Here is a 16,815-nt window from a genome sequence, read left to right on the forward strand (position 1 = left end):
AACGTTGTAAACCTGATGTGAAAGGAATTTCCTACAAAGGAAAATAAGTACATTCAATTCAATTCAAATTGCTTGTCATCTCGCGGCCGGCTTTCAAATGAAACAACACAACAAAGTCACGCAATCATTGTCTTATTGTAACAGTTTTTAATTTTTACTTCCCAGAAGATTAGATTGGAAAGTAAAGTCAGTGCTGATCTGGACTTCATCGTGTTAAGTTCTAATTTATTCTGCATTCACCCTATCTTCAGTTTAATAATTTTAGTTTAATCAAAGTAAGGAGAGCTTTGGAGATTGAATTTACAGGAGAGCATAGGAGACTGAAGTGCAAGAGTTTATGATTTTGGAGTGTACAACGGTCATGTTACAGTAATTTATGAGCATTTGAATGGCAAGATCAATGAAGATTCTTCTATTGGCAATGCAAAAATTAAGGGACTGAAAGATTTCCACAAGCTAGAAAATATTGGGTTTATCAAAATAGGGCAGTGCATTTAATCAGAGGTGAAAAGAGGCATATTGCATACATGTAAGAGGAATTCAGTGTGAAAAAGGAGCGAAATGGCGGCAATAAACAAAATTAGTATAAAGGGATTATTCTGTTGAAAAGATTACTTCCAGAAAGGAATAAAAAAAACACTAAATCAGTTAAACCGACGCTACGGGCATCAAAAGAGCTGTTACATAGAGGAAACTTTTTTATACGAATAGCGGAAAGTGCGTTTGTTAAATAAAGTCAGTCTAAGATTAAAAGGGACAATAGACATGTTTGTAAAGGAGTTTTATGTGGGTAGAAAGAGGCACGTTTTAACGTCATCATATTTCATGAATATCCAATGTATTGTGTATTAAACAGAGATACTCATTTTACCTTTTTCTTTTAGCGTCTGACGGAGAAATATAGCCTTGTGAGAGACAGTTTGAACAGATATTGGTTATTTTAATGCAGGATTATATGTTTTTAATCATGAAATGTATGAACATTTTCATTATGTACACTATATATGTATCAAATTACCTTTTCACCCTTTGTTCTTTTCATCCGAAACAGTACGACGTGGGACGCCAAGAGTTGCAGCATTTTGATCGGGAGGTGACTGTTGTAAAACCGTTCCAGCACAAGAGCAAGACCAGTCAACGCGGAAAGGCGTGGTAGGAGGTTGCTGAACACATGCAGCAGAGGTGATTTAGAGTCGACGCCCGCGCGGTAAGAGATAAAATGAATCTATTGAAAAACCAAGTAAAAATGCGAAACAGGCAAGAGAGAGCTGCCAGTGGCATTGCCATAAATGAAACTGATGAGGAAAGGAGAAACAGACAGGCGATAGAGGAAATGATTTAAGAGGAGGAGGATATTGAGTTTGCTCCTAAAGAAAGGAATGATGAAGAGAAGAAAGAAGCTGGAGCTGAACTCCGGAAACGGGACATTGGATGCCAAGAGTTGCAGCATTTTGATCGGGGAGGTGATTGTTGTAAAACCGTTCCAGCACAAGAGCAAGACCAGTCAACGCGGAAAGGCGTGGCAGGAGGTTGCTGAACACATGCAGCAGAGGGGATTTAGAGTCGACGCCCGCGCGGTAAGAGATAAAATGAATCTATTGAAAAACCAAGTAAAAATGCGAAACAGGCAAGAAAGAGCTGCCAGTGGCATTGCCATAAATGAAACTGATGAGGAAAGGAGAAACAGACAGGCGATAGAGGAGATGATACAAGAGGAGGAGGATATTGAGTTTGCTTCTAAAGAAAGGAATGATGAAGAGAAGAAGAGAGAAGCTGGAGCTGAACTCTGGAAACGAGCTTGTGAGACGTTTGGAGAAACAAGAAAGAGGTATTCTTACATTTTATACCAATATTTCTGTTCAAAATGAAATTAAAACCTGATTTTAGTTTTTATTAAACCCTCCAAAAGAGCAGGTGACTATAGGCCTACATTTCACTACAAGATCAATGAGATCATGTGCCCCAAACAGGTTGTGATGTAAAGGACATAAACTAAAAATGTGTTTTTTCAATAAACCTACTGATTTGACATCATAATTTAATGTATATAGAATCCCTGTGTGTTTTGCCTCGACACTTCTGAAGTAAAGGTACAAAATATGTAAAGCAAATAATTAAATCGCTATTTTAAATCAAAATGAAGATATGACTGATATAGTGGTCTGTTTTATTTGCCTGAAAATACCATGATATGGCATTGAAATATTATTAAAATTTTAAATGGTTAAAATGCATTCAGTGACTTTGTAATATTCTAATATTCAATCATACTCGAGTATAGTTCACATTACTGACTGTTTACCATAGCTGAAAACATTATTCAACTAAGAATGTGGAGGGGTCAATCATCATTTTCACGTCATTCTATATTTCTAAAGCAGTGCTTATTTGTGTTTTATGCTCAATGTCTTTCTTTAAGGTGAAAATTAATATTCATGATTAATTCCATGATTCTTTTTTGTACATCCCCACCCTCATCCCTTTTTATATCTGACTGTCTATTGATTTCAATTAAATCTTGATTAGAATAGTTTTTTATCATTATTGTAGTACATAAGACACTAAGATTTGCATTGAAATTTCAAGTTTTGCAGAAGTTTTCTTCATGGATGCTATCTAACACAGCACTTGAGACAACTTTCCCCTGCCAAAAAATTAGGTGGCACAAGTTAACCAATATGCTGTGACAAATGTTCGCATTGAATACCAATTAATTACAATGTTTTTCTGCTATGATTTCAATTGTTTTGTGTATTTTACTATCAATCTTACCATAAGGTTAGGTTTTACAACTTGGCACCTAATTTTTGGGGCGGAGCTGAGTTGTCTCCATAGGGTTAGAAAATGTATCAGTAAAATTAGCCAAAACAATTGATGAATGTCAATTATATCAACAGAAAAAAAAGATGTAATATTAAGCAATCAGATGAATGCCGTTTACTTTGTACTAGAGTTCGATTTTTCAGCCATTTTGGTCATGTCATTGCATGGGGCGCCGTGACGGTATATTCTGAGGGGGAATTAAAGAATCAAATATTAGCGTAGTGTTAGAGCTGTTCATGTGGGGGAGGGCGATCATCCCACAATTGTTATAGGGTGAGATATTAGCCAAAACACTGTTTTTCATCTGAAACAATTAGATGTGATTTTGAAATGAGAGAAACAATATTTTGATTTCAATATATTTTTAACACTTCCCTTTCTGCGCAACTTAATACAATATTTTCATTTCAGACACCAAGGTGAATGCAGTACGGCAACACGTACCCAAAGGAAACCGGCCGAAATACACTGGCATTGATCGAACGAAAAATGGAGTGTGACCGAGAATTGAAAAGGGAGGAGATGGAAAGGAGACTTGAGGATGAAAATAGGAGACGGGAGGAAGAGGCTCAACAAAAAACAGATGAGGAGAAACGGGAGAAAAGATTTGAACAAATGCTCCAGCAACAACAGCAACTCATTCAACAACAGCAGCAGCAACAACAGCAACAACAACACAATCAGAATATGCAGACAATGATGTTGGCTCTCCCGAAATCTATAGCCAGTACAAAACAAGGCAAACGCCAAGCGTTGTCTCGCCTGCATATTGCAGTCATGAAGAGACTGCATGTCAAATCTGAAGGGTAACATCTAAGAAACTTTGACAGCTTTTCTATTGTACCATTGGCAAATTTGTGTGAATATTATAAATGGTGCCAAGAACTATAGCTCATTAAATAAATAACAACAGTTTTTAAAGAATAAACAAGTAAAATACAAAATCTGGTTCAGGTATAGAGAGTACTGAGTTCTGAAGTAAAATGTTAGTGTTAAAAAGTATAAAATTATAAAGTTCATGTCACTAGAGGAACAAAGTAGTGTGAAAGTTCATTGACCTTTGACCTTAATCAAATTCAACTCACATTCGAACCTGACCTGCACCTTGAAGAGATGGACCTCTGTTACGAGTTTGGCGATCCCACCTCGAAGCTATAGAAAGTTATTGTGTGTACAAAATAGCACAGTGCCAGTCATGGAAAGTTCATTGACCTTTGACCTTAATCAAATTCAACTCACATTTGAACTTGACCTGCACCTTCAAGAGATGGACCTCTTGTATGAATTTGGCAATCCTACCTCGAAGATATAAAAAGTTATTATGTGTACAACACAGCACAGTGCCAGTCATGGAAAGTTCATTGACCTTTGACCTTAATCAAATTCAACTCACATTCAAACTTGACCTGCACCTTCAAAAGATGGGCCTCTTGTATGAATTTGGCAATCCTACCTCGAAGATATAGAAAGTTATTGTGTGTACAGCACAGCAGTGCCAGTCATGGGAAGTTCATTGACCTTTGACCTTATTCAAATTCGGCTCACATTTGAACTTGACCTGCACCTTCAAGAGATGGACCTCTGTTATGAATATGGCGATCTCACCTCGAAGCTATAGAAAGTTATTGTGTGTACAACACAGCACAGTGCCAGTCATGGAAAGTTCATTGACCTTTGACCTTATTCACATTCGACTAATATTCGAACTTGACCTGTGCCTTCAAGAGATGGGCCTCTGGTATGAATTTGGCGATCCCAACTCGAAGCTATAGAAAGTTATTGTGTGTACAACACAGCACAGTGCCAGTCATGGAAAGTTCATTGACCTTTGACCTTATTCACATTCGACTAATATTCGAACTTGAGCTGTGCCTTCAGGAGATGGACCTCTGGTATGAATTTGGCGATCCCACCTCGAAGCTATAGAAAGTTATTGTGTGTACAACACAGCACAGTGCCAGTCATGGAAAGCTCATTGACAATTGACCTTATTCAAATTCAACTCATATTCGAACTTGACCTGTGCCTTCAGGAGATGGACCTCTGGTATGAATTTGGTGATCCCACCTCGAAGCTATAGAAAGTTATTGGGTGTACAACACAATTGTTAACGACAACGCCGCCAGAAATAGTGATACCTATGTCTCGCTCCGCTACGCAGGCGAGACAAAAATAGTGTGTTTGGAGTGACCGTTGGACAGATAGCAGGTTCAGTATTTGTCTTTCTAAACTTGAAAAATCTTAAGCATAACATTTATTTTTTTCTGAAGATGCAAGATCTATTTTTTTTGTATATGTCTTTAAATAAAGAGAAGTATATCAGCAAATTTAATTTATTTAGGTGCATCTGCCTGCCAAGATGAGGCTAATGATTGTGTATAAACTTTAGTTACTTGCCAAATTCATTTAATCAAAATATTTATTTCACTTTGTGTGTTTGACTTTGTAAAGTTCTTATCAGTGTGACTCAGATCTTTCATTATGCTAAACATTTTGCCAAAGAGGCGTGTTGAACGAACAGTACTTGCCGTTACAATGTGTGCAACTTTATTTTTACTTGGTAACTTATATGTATTTATGCTTATATATACATGTATTTATTTTACATGATTTTTTAGTCATTTGAAAAGATATGTCTACTTTTTAGTAATGCAAAATATAGATGAAAAATGTGTCAAGCTTTATTACTTGCATGTAAACTTCTATCTGGCGGTTTAATTATTCATTACAGAAACTGACTGAGTAAGAGTGCAGAATGCACAAGTTAATATGTTTAAGTATGTGACATGACAACCGGAGCTTATTTTATTTAATTGATTCCCATAAACCTGACAAAGATGATTTAGCTTTGATATTAGTTTGTTTACTGTACAATATTTATGATTGATTTACTTTAAGAAATATTTTTCAATACCTAAAGTGAAAGACGTCATTGAAGAGAGAGAGGCTGTATATGTCACATTTTAGACATTTCCTTTTGTTTGTTGCTGAAATAAACACTAGAACAAATTCATGTAAAGTGTAATGAAGTTTTAAAAATATTGCTCGAAACGTGATGTCTTGTCCTCTCATCATTCTCATCTCATTAAACATTTGAAGTATTTTGTGCCTAAAGTGAAATAGACATCCCAAAGAAAATGTTTATGTGAGTGTGTATAAAGTTATAACAAGAGTTTTCTCCTTTTTCCCCTGAAATATATGATACAAGGAAGAAGAGATTCCTTTTTTTGTATACTGTACTTTTCAAAGTATCACCCTCAGTATTAAAAATTATTTATTGATATCTCATTCAGTATGTAACTAGAGTGAAACGGGTTATTGCAAAGAAAGCTGCATATCACATTTGATTTTTTAGATTATTATTTGGTTTGTGTGTGTGTTATACAGAATTCTATGTCTTTTTAAAATCATTTTTTTGTACATAATGAGGATATGATCAAACTCATTGCCGAGGTATATGGTACATCTCTTGAGAAATAAAGGTATTCATTTTCTAAAAGCTGTTTTGGCTGCCTTTTTATCCCCAAATGAAGATCAGAAGCGGCAACATCCTGGGAGAGGTGTGCGAGTTTATTATCATTTGGATATTTGGTTTGTTTTAAATGTCAAGTCCACCTCAAACAAATGATTTAAATCAATGGAGAAAGATGAAGCAGGCAGTGACATGAAAATGAGAGAGTCGATGTCCCTCCTTTTGTTATTTTTGTTTGGTTTGAATTTTACAAGATTTCAACTGTCACAGATTTGACAAGGACCAACTTGAGTGAACCATGAAATGTACAAATAATGAATTGAATTTATTAGAACGTCACTGGCATTCGCCAATATTTTGTTCAAAACAACAAGTACAAAATAATACGAAACAAATATAACAATACAAGGAATATAGGCAGATAATTTAAATATCCTATGTTCAAGGAGGAATACACAAAAAGTTTCATCGAGGAGAAAACTAGAATATCTTAAATTTCCTATGATAAACAAATAGTGAATGGGCAACGTCATCAGTCTCCTTATTTGCATGACCAGAATGTCGAGATAACCTTTTGTCAAATTAAGCGAAACGTGGCAAATTGTTGTACAATGGATTTAGATACAATTTTCACTGTTGAACTTGGACTTTTTTCCATTTGATTTCCATTACATAGTAAAATCAATGGAAACTTAGATAATATTTTAAAAGACATCTGACACTAAGAAACGTTTTGGTCATTAAGACATCTTTGAATGTTCATCGTATGTACATAAGTCTTGTGAAGAAATCATAAAAAGGACTATTGGAATAGAAACCCCAAGCTAATTCAAATCATTGTTACCATTGGGGTACATCCCAATGCGACAGCGCCCATCACCATGCTTGCTCTGGTATGTAAATTGCCAATTGGTCTACTGCCAACTCTTCCACTCAACACATGGTCTACCTCCATTTAGTCTAATGCCAGTCTGTCCACCATTTCGTCTAGCAACCATTTGGTCCAATAACAATTTGGTCCAACCATCACTTCGTCTATCACCAGTTCGTCTATGACCATTTCGTCTCATAACCAGTTATTGGTCTAATATCTGTTTTATTTTCATTCATTTTGCCCAATTATCACTTAGGGTGTGTAGCAAGAAAATATTTGCAATCAATCAAAAATATTCTGTTGCAATTTTACAATTGATTGATCATTTTCAACTATAGCAAATATCATATTACACTCCTTGTTTCATGGAGCAGATTAGCAATCAATCGTTAATTTGCAATTAATTGCATGGCATATGATTGACTTGGGGAATGAAAATAGACTTGCATTTGATCGCAAGTTTCTTACAACGCCCCATAAGTCTAATTAGACCAAATGGTATATGGACTTAAATGGCTATTGGACCAACTGGTTATTAGACGAAATGGTGAGTGGACGAAATGATAATTAGACCATGTGGATATTAGACCAAATGATAGTAGACGAGTTGACAATTAAATAAATTGGCATTGGACCAAAAGAAAATAAACTCTGGTATATTAAGCCAAATCATGACATGATGCCCAATTACATGTAACTTAGTTCCTCTTGGGGGAAAAAATAAGAAAAACTCATGAAGGCTAACTTGATGGGCTTGAGGCTTAATTTTACTGCCATTTCATTTATGCTTTCACTTAGCCACCTGATTAATCTGAGTACAATTTAATTAATTCTTTTTCAACCTATTCCATCATCATGATCATACAGCATGTCAATAACTTCAGCAAGTGCAACAACCCTGCGTAACACAGTGTGCGAAGCTGCTCATGTTGATTTCAGGAGTAGATTTCAAATACCTATGTTCATTACGCTTCCAATGTACTTTACCGCACTGTTTAAAAACATGTTCATTCCACCTTGACTTATCATATTTCCCCTATGGCCATATTCGTTATCACTCATTTTATATGTTATTACCTTGGTCTATATTGGCATCTTAATTAAGTGTCATACTAATACGTGATATATCTACAAATTAACAGAAAAAATCATCTCAATCTCAACGTCTTATCTAATCCTTATCATACTAGACATGCATAGCATATAGGGCGATAGAGCTGCGTATGTTACGTAGCAGTAGGAAAAGGTTCAAGAATTTTACCTGAAAAAACTCAAGCACTCATCGTCGTTCAGATCATCTAATTGAAATTCATGCCTATATTGTATGTCAGGATTGACTGGTGCATTGATATCGGCAAGATGGACGAACTCTTCCTCATCTATGACATAAAAAAAGTAGGCTGCAACAAGCGCATCCTGAACTTCGTGTAGATTTGCCATGTTAAAAAAAAAAACATGTGGGAGCATGCGCGCTCGGAATTAAAAGCGAGGGGATTTCCCCCATGTGAAACGAACACACGGCCCGGTCCCGAGCTGCTGCTGCTTCATGCCTGAGCTGAGTGATCGGTTTGCCCGTCCTACACCTACGCAAACGGTAAGCCATCTCGGATACATTGTGAAGGACATATGCTCTGTGGACTTATTCCCCCCCCAAAAAAAAAATGGGGGAGGGTTAGATTTCCAAAATATTCTTACATTAATCAGGTATTTGAAAGGTTAGATTAATTATACCGAAGTGGTGTTTATAAGATTTTATTAAATTTCAAAACCAGGATCCATAATAGACCTGCATTTTGATAAAAATCTTGTTTTAATTGGGAAATCAAGAATTAATTTTGGGGTATATGTTCCCTGTATGGAGTGTAAGAACAGAAATTAACCCATATACTGTACAGGCATGGTGATTGTCTTGAGTATAGGATCCGTGATGTGGAGTCCTCGCGCTCGGGCTGTACATGGTCATGATGTACAGCATAAAGCGAGGCCCATATGATGAGGCTTCTCGAGCTCTCGACGTGACGTGTGCAAAAATCATCCCAAATCGGATCGATAGGTCGTTGTTTTGCACACGACCGCTCATTTAACGTCTGCGTTGCCGATGCGAAAGGTGGCTATTAACATTAAGCAGAACTTTAGAAAGAGATAGGCCTATAAACACAGAGCACAAGAAATTGCTGGTTATAAGAATGGCTCTTTAAAAAGTGAAGGTGAGGGAGAGATTAGTTTACCTATTTCACACTGTGCTCCTGTAAAACACCCTAAACACTGGCATTGATATGACGTACAAGAAGCCAAAGTTGATAAACATTGTCCGCCATTGATGCAGGGTGAACTGTCGCACGGGTCTCTCCCTGTAGGCAAAGTTACATAATGATATGGAAGATTCAAGACAGAGGAATAAACAAACAAACAATGGAGTATCAGACATAACACCGTATCATTTTCAACATAATATTGAAGGGATTGTTCATGAAAGTATCCAATAAAATTTGTGTATTTGATGATGCATTCATATTAAATGTTATGTCACATCAAATAAAAAAAATCAAAGTCTTTTAGTTTCCAACATAAATGAAATGAAACTTCAGCTAATCCTTTTTCTGGGATCTACTATTATTTATTTTTCCAATAAATACTTCTTTAATGTATATACAAAAAAATCATTAAGAGTATTATAAATGTGCTTACATGTTTGGCAGGTATCTCCAGTGTAACAGAACGGACATGAACAGGTGTAATTAGTACAGGATCCCGGTAGTCTACTACAGGCACCTCCATTGGCACAAGGGTTAGGGTTGCATTGATCCACAACTGCATCAAAAAAAAAAATCAGGGAACAAAAAAGGATAAATAAAATCGTAGGTATATATTTGTTTAAGATAGCACTGTTTGTTTAAAGATGATATTGAAATTATAGAAAATGATATGGATCTATTAAATATGATCAAACATAATGAACATTCTGTTTGAACTGATTTATGGTTCATTACATGGACATATTATAATACAATGTTTATTCATTCTTTGCATTAAGGTTAATTAACCATGGCAAGTATCAAAGACAGGAACTGATTAACATTCAAGGTTTAAACATTGTACAGAAACATTCTTTATCATGAATACTTGTTGATGCTTCTAGGGTGTTTCATGATCGTTTCATTTATCCACATTACGTCAAACCCCCGTTTGGGAACGGACCGCAGTTCAGATTGCAAACTGTGGTATTTCACCCCATTTTGCATTTGAAAATCTAAAACATCATTTCCAAGCCCAGGGGGCCGTTTCATAAAGCTGTTGGTAAGTTAAGAGCGACTTTAAGAACGACTGGTGATTATCGCCAATGGTGTGTACCATTTACCACAAGACAGGATCACCAGTCGCTCTTAACTTACGAACAGCTTTATGAAACACCCGCCTGATCAACCCCGCTTGGCCAGGTAATCCCCGCTGTCTCAATTTCACCTCCACAGGCCAAATTATGAGCGTTGAGCCAAGGACGAAATGATAAACAACAGCTGTGCTATTACGTAAGAATTCTCTGCCTGTAGTAGGACCTTCGGAATGAAATTATTGTATTCGATATTTAATCACGTTTTCAAAGGCAGATTGTATTCAGAAATTCAATGTTAGTCCATTTTTAATTTCGAACGAAGAAAATCGACCTCGAAATAAGGAAAGTAAGTGAATAAAAATGGCGGCATGGTTTGCAAGGACCGCAGTCGGGCTGTTGCGTTATATCCGGACCGAGGTCAAGAAACAGGTGTTTTGATACTTATATTGCTTGCTTGGGGCAGTAGGGTTTTTCGTACTTGGAGAAAAGAATTGATTGCAAGGGAAACTGGGGTATAGTGTTCTCAAATGGAGGTTTTTCATCATGCAACAACTGCCAGCACAGAATAAATTCATGATTGATTGACTGCATTCAATTGAATGAGTCGAGGGACCAGAAGAGTGTGAATTGAATGTAAGGTCGAAATGTTTATTGAAAAAGTCCATAAAAATATCAAAGGTAAACATTCCATTTGAATCCATTTATGGTAGATAAAATTTATATTATCAGATTATTATAATAAATCATGCTTTATTCATATTCAATGTGTTTAAGGCAAAAAAAACCACTGAAATTAATTAAATAGCAATCAAGGTTAAAACATTGTAAATTTAAGTTTCTTACAATTTAAGTTCCAATTATCAGGAACAATTATAAATGCTTCTGAACACCAGCTTATGACTACTTACACGTAATACATCTATCCCCAGTCCAGCATCCTATACAATCACACATATAGTCAGTACAGGAGACTTGCTGGCACTGGCCACCGTTGAAACATGGATTGTTCTGGCAAGGGTCGAGTACTGTAGGTTTAAAAAAATGTTTAAAAATATAGTCAAGAAAGAATAGATTTAAAATTAAGATAACTGGAAGACTTTGGAACAAAAATGCCAAATATAATAATTACAACTAAAGAATTGAAGAAGCAAGATAACAGATTATGAAAGAAATGTTTAATGTATTTATTGAGATATTAAGTTGGTTATGATGAATAAATTCCTCGTTTAGAGGTAAAAAAAGGTTAAAAAGTCAATTGTTTTATATTCACAATATAAAGTATTATCAAAAGTGACCAGCTAAATGTAGAATGAAATCTGTCAATGATTTATCATCATCAGTGCTCTTGTGTAATTTACAACAGATGAATATATTCTAACTACCCATTTTTCTATTGCATGTTATTGAAACATTTGAAAGCATTTTGTGTTGCATAATCAAAGCGGGTAAATGAATCCCACACGGAAGTAATTTATCAGTTAACAGTTAATCACATAATATTGTAATGTGAAAATGATAATAATATAGAGTATTTCTAGAGCGTACACATCCGCCTAGTTAGGTGCTCAAGGTGCTAATATATTACCCATCTAAGCTGGGGTACAGATTCTGGTGCTCAAAGCTTTTTGAGGAATTACTTCCTGCCTGTACCCATTGAAAGAAATTACGCCACTGGCTGGGAATTGAACACATGTTTCAAAGTCCAGAGACTAATCCCATGGGCCACAACGCTCCATAAGGTAACAACACTTTCTTCTCTCAACTTCATCAGGGTCGAAAATAATACTTACGTGTGCTGCAAGTAGAGCCAGTAAAGCAACCGGGGCATTGACATTCAAACAATGTGCATGATCCTTGGGTTAGCTGGCAAGTACCACCATTAATACATGGGTTACCATTATCCATACATGCGTTGATTGCTGAAATCATAGGAAGAAAGCAATCATTATAAGAAATTAGTACGTCTCTCATCAAATACAATTTTCGTTAACATTTTTGTTAAATATACAAATGACAGACAATATTGTTATACAGCATCAATTAGATTCTATTCAAAATAATTCATATTGTATTATGGTTTGGATATCTTTTCTTTAATAAATATGATATAATTACTTATCCCAAACACATGTATTGACGGTAAAAAAAATTGATCTTTAGAAGAAACATCAAAATTTAAATGAAATCACACTGGCAAAGCAGACTCGAGGCCAACGAAAGCTTTAAAATAATCACCCATGACTTCATCAATTGGTTTGGAACTGGTTTATCTGCATGTCTTCAAATAAATCTCAAGGCACAAGCCAATAACCAGTCTTTCTTGTTTTTAATTAAACGTCGTCAACTTTGTACTAAATTTACGGATAACTGACTTATTATGGGATACAATCGGGGTTATTCAAACCTTATTGAAATAACAATTAATAATAAAATCATGTGATACTACATCTCTGTTCATAATTTACCAATTTCACAGAATGATCCAGTGAAGCAAGATGGGCAGATACAGGCTGATACATTACATGAAGTTCCTCCTTCTCTGAAGCAAGTTCCTCCATTCATACAAGGGCTTATATCACAGGGATTAAGCACTGACAAATAAACACAACAAAATAAAAAAAAATATTGATCAAAGATTCAGATGTGTACGAAAGGTACTGAAAGAAAAAAAAACACATCAAAAAAAATCTATACTTAAAAAAAAGAAGACTCTTCCTATTAAAAAAAATCCACAATTCCTTATACCTGGAAGAGTTTTAATAAATTTCATATGTACTTCTAGGTAGTTTTGGCTTGTCCAACTATGTTACATTAAAATGATTGACACATTTATTTGAGAGCGAAGGTCGTGGGTTTGAGTCCATCCAAGGTGGATTGAAGCCTGCGATGTGTGTAAACGTCTCTCCCCTGTTATAGATGCAGGCTATGTTACAACGGAAAACACTCCGTCCCTCGGATAGGACATTAAATGGAGGCTCCATGTAGAGGAGAGTCACCTTTCACGTTAAGAACCCACTGCACTATTTGTATAAGAGTAGGGGAAAACCCGTTGTAGTTGACCATCTACATTCACCAATCAGTTATATCGCGAGGAAAGACCTGCGGTCATAGTGATTCAGTTCACTTTTTGCCTCCAAGGCACAGGTGATGCTAAACAAAATAATAATAATAATTTCATTTGATAAATTCTTTTCTTTCCCATTTTCAGACATTTATGGAATTACATAGTAAGGAGCATCTTCTGCATTTAAAAAATGTGTGCAGATATTCAAATATCCATAGACTTGATTAAACACAATCAAATCAAAAGAGCTTCCAAATTAACTCACACGTTTGGCAGTTATCTCCCGAGAAACAACCCTGGCATCTACATGTGTACTGAGAGCATGAATCTTGTACCAGTTGACACTCGCCACCATTCAAACATGGTGAAGATTGACAAGCATGCACCTCTGTAAAGCAAAAAAGTGTAAAAACATATCACATTAAATCTATTAACTGATTTGTTTTATTTTTTACAACATAAACCACTTATCACATTGACAAAGAAAAAGAGATTACACCACTTATATATACATCATGTAAACACCATGCAAGTAAACAATGTTTGAATCCCAAAATTCTTAAAAATTACACAGCAGATAATTAATTTGTTGGAGTAAAAAATGGCTGAAAGTATAGCATTCCATAATATTCTTTCCAAAATAATAAACGAAAACTAATGCAAAATACTGATTTTTTTTGTCCCTTAGTTTCATCATATAAAAGTTTTGACTAAACCAGTTGTAATACATGTATACGTTGAGGGAAAGTGGTTAATTCAGTTTTGACTGTCCTCTGACAATTCATTTATTTATGAGGAGAAATTGACTCAATCAAAACTGCCATATAGTCCACACTGATGAAGTTGCAAATGCACTGTCAAACCAGCTCTTGAGCGGCGTTGTTAGTGTACATGCATCACTGGTTGTTAAAATCATATTATCATGGCAAGAGAGATTGTTATTAGACCCCACCCCTCACTGGAGTGGGCAAAATTTATGTCACATATGAATTTCCCAGTATGAAAGAAAAAATAAAATGATTATGCACCATTGTTATCAGAAATTGCTACTGTTCTTTTTTATTCAGGAAAAAAAAAACATCTACCCGTCTGAAATAAATTCATAATTTCATCTTGAAATCTCTCAGCAACACTGATGCAATAAACCCTAAACAGAAAAAGTTTGCCTATTAAAAGTGTCAATCAGACCACCCACTTCCAAAGTAATATATAAAGTATTGGAACTTACAGACTCATCGCTATGTCGTATTATGGAAGTAAGAGATTATAATTACGAAATAAACTGATAACCGGAAAAAATAAATAAAAAATTAGTTAGTTTCTGTTGAGCAGCGCTCTCATGGTATGACGAAAAATGAACTGAAAGAGGATGATATACCTGTCAAGCAGTTTCTGCCTGTGTAACAACCTGCACATTGACAGGTGAAATCACCACACGATGATCCGTTGCTGCTACAGGTACCTCCGTTGAAACAAGGATTAGGATCACACTGGGTTATGGCTAAGACAAAACAAAAGAATTGAAAGAAATAAACTTAAAGTTTGAAAAGAAATCCAACACTCTGTCCATGTACATCATATTAGTCATATTTAAACATAGGTTTTATTAGTGACTAAAAGATGCTTTTAGATTAAGGAAATTGTATTACTTCTTAGGTTAAAGTCTCCAACTGGTCACCAAAAACATGTGGGTATAATCATCAATATTTCAGGAAGGAATTTAAGGACGTTCCACAGTTAAAGTGAAATCCATGTCATTTTCACCAAACTTTGCACATATGTACTTTAGAACCTTAATATTCGAAATATGCAAAAATTAACATAGGTCCATGTGCTTGATTTTTTGCTATAGAGCTTCAAAGTTCACCCAAATTGATGTTCTTAAGAATTGCGCATTCAAAAGAATTTGGCATTTTTAGACCGCCCAAGATTACTACAATGAGTTTAAACTTGTATTACTCAGTCAAAATACATGAAAAAGTCATCAAATTTCGCAAGAGAGTTAATAATTGTATCGTTAGAATGGAGAATCTATTTATAGTGCTATTGGTTTGCAATTTTAAGTTTAACAGCACTGTCAGTTCTTAAAAATGGCGTAAAAGATAACAAAATCCCAATCTAAAAAATGTAAAATTTCAGTAACAAACTACAAAAGTACAATAAATGCTGCACTTTGTTCAAAATCCATGTCATTTTCACCAGAATTTGCAAAGTTGTAGAGGAAGGTATACCTAAGAGGTACAAACATTAAAAAATAGGGGTTCATGTGCTTGTTTTTAAACTATCAGCATTTTTATTAAAGCAAATGTGCTTTTTAAAACACCAAAAATGCGCCGAATGCTTTGTATCTATGTTAAGAAAAAATCAAAACCACTCTACCATTTATTCAAACTCGGGATAATATTCGTGATTCTTGGCAGCACTGCAGAGTAAAGTATTTTGAAATTGTAGATAATTTTTTTGGAATGGTCCATGGAATAATTTCATATTTTTAGCTTCATAAAATAACGCATCGGATCTGCAGTTAGAGTGCAGAAGATGAGAAAAATTAGCTCATTCCCGCAGCTAATTAATCACCTGTTCATCCATTGTGACGTCTGCGCGCAGAGTGTAAACTATGCGCAGATCATAATGCGCACAAACATAACTGTGGAACGTCCTTAAGAGACAGGTATGACGGGGGTCAAGGGAGCAAGCATTTTTATTTATTCAAATATATTTTGATAAGAGAACAAGATCAGCACGAGACACTGTTTTACACTAAGGATATACACACAGAATAAATCATAATAATGATAATAATGATAACAATGATGATAAAGACAATAATAATTACAATAGCGATAATAATAATCATAATAATAATCATAAAATAATGATTAAGATAATTCAAACAATTTTTATCATGCTTTTCCCATTTCTTCAGTAGATGCTCAAGGCGATAACGAGTCTACAAAGGACCATGACCCTGGTACAATTAAACATTGATCACTATGAAGAGATACATGAAGGTTGATAAGATTACATTACCTGTTTCACAGTTCGACCCTATGAAGCATCCGTCACACTGGCAGGTATACCCTTGGCACGATCCAGCAAGAGGTGTGCACATACCCCCATTCAAACACGGATTTGGGCTACACTGGTCAATAACTACATGTAGTTAAGGTACAAATACAGAGAAAGGTTATGAGATAAGCCAAGGTAGCTTTGAGGGTCTGACACTGGGGTAGCTTCAGGGTATTCTGAAA

The 16,815-nt window shown here is 35.4% G+C and overlaps 1 protein-coding gene and 1 pseudogene across 1 annotated transcript; one reads left to right on the forward strand and one right to left on the reverse strand.

The window, feature by feature from the left end:
* Window positions 1-1,382: 1,382 nt before the first annotated feature.
* Window positions 1,383-3,633, forward strand: LOC129270159 (GRB10-interacting GYF protein 2-like; annotated as a pseudogene).
* Window positions 3,634-9,347: 5,714 nt separating this feature from the next.
* Window positions 9,348-16,153, reverse strand: LOC129270164 (fibropellin-3-like). Its single transcript, XM_064106003.1, has 8 exons — window positions 16,142-16,153; window positions 14,943-15,054; window positions 13,830-13,952; window positions 12,966-13,091; window positions 12,291-12,419; window positions 11,409-11,525; window positions 9,858-9,980; window positions 9,348-9,520 (listed from the first exon to the last, which is right to left on the reverse strand). The coding sequence occupies exons 1-8, from the start codon at window positions 16,151-16,153 to the stop codon at window positions 9,348-9,350; spliced, it is 915 nt and encodes a 304-aa protein (XP_063962073.1).
* Between the last annotated feature and the right edge of the window lie 662 nt (window positions 16,154-16,815).

This window comes from Lytechinus pictus, chromosome 10, assembly GCF_037042905.1.
Source record: "Lytechinus pictus isolate F3 Inbred chromosome 10, Lp3.0, whole genome shotgun sequence".
In the NCBI taxonomy this organism is placed as follows: domain Eukaryota; kingdom Metazoa; phylum Echinodermata; class Echinoidea; order Temnopleuroida; family Toxopneustidae; genus Lytechinus; species Lytechinus pictus.

What these genes read in the sequence shown, in the direction of transcription:
- LOC129270164 (XM_064106003.1), bottom strand. An exon ending in TGGCTCTACTTGCAGCACAC is followed by an intron (nt 11,526 to 12,290) that starts GTAAGTATTATT and finishes TTAAACCTACAG; the next exon opens with TACTCGACCCTTGCCAGAAC. An exon ending in TGGGGATAGATGTATTACGT is followed by an intron (nt 9,981 to 11,408) that starts GTAAGTAGTCAT and finishes TTTTTGATGCAG; the next exon opens with TTGTGGATCAATGCAACCCT.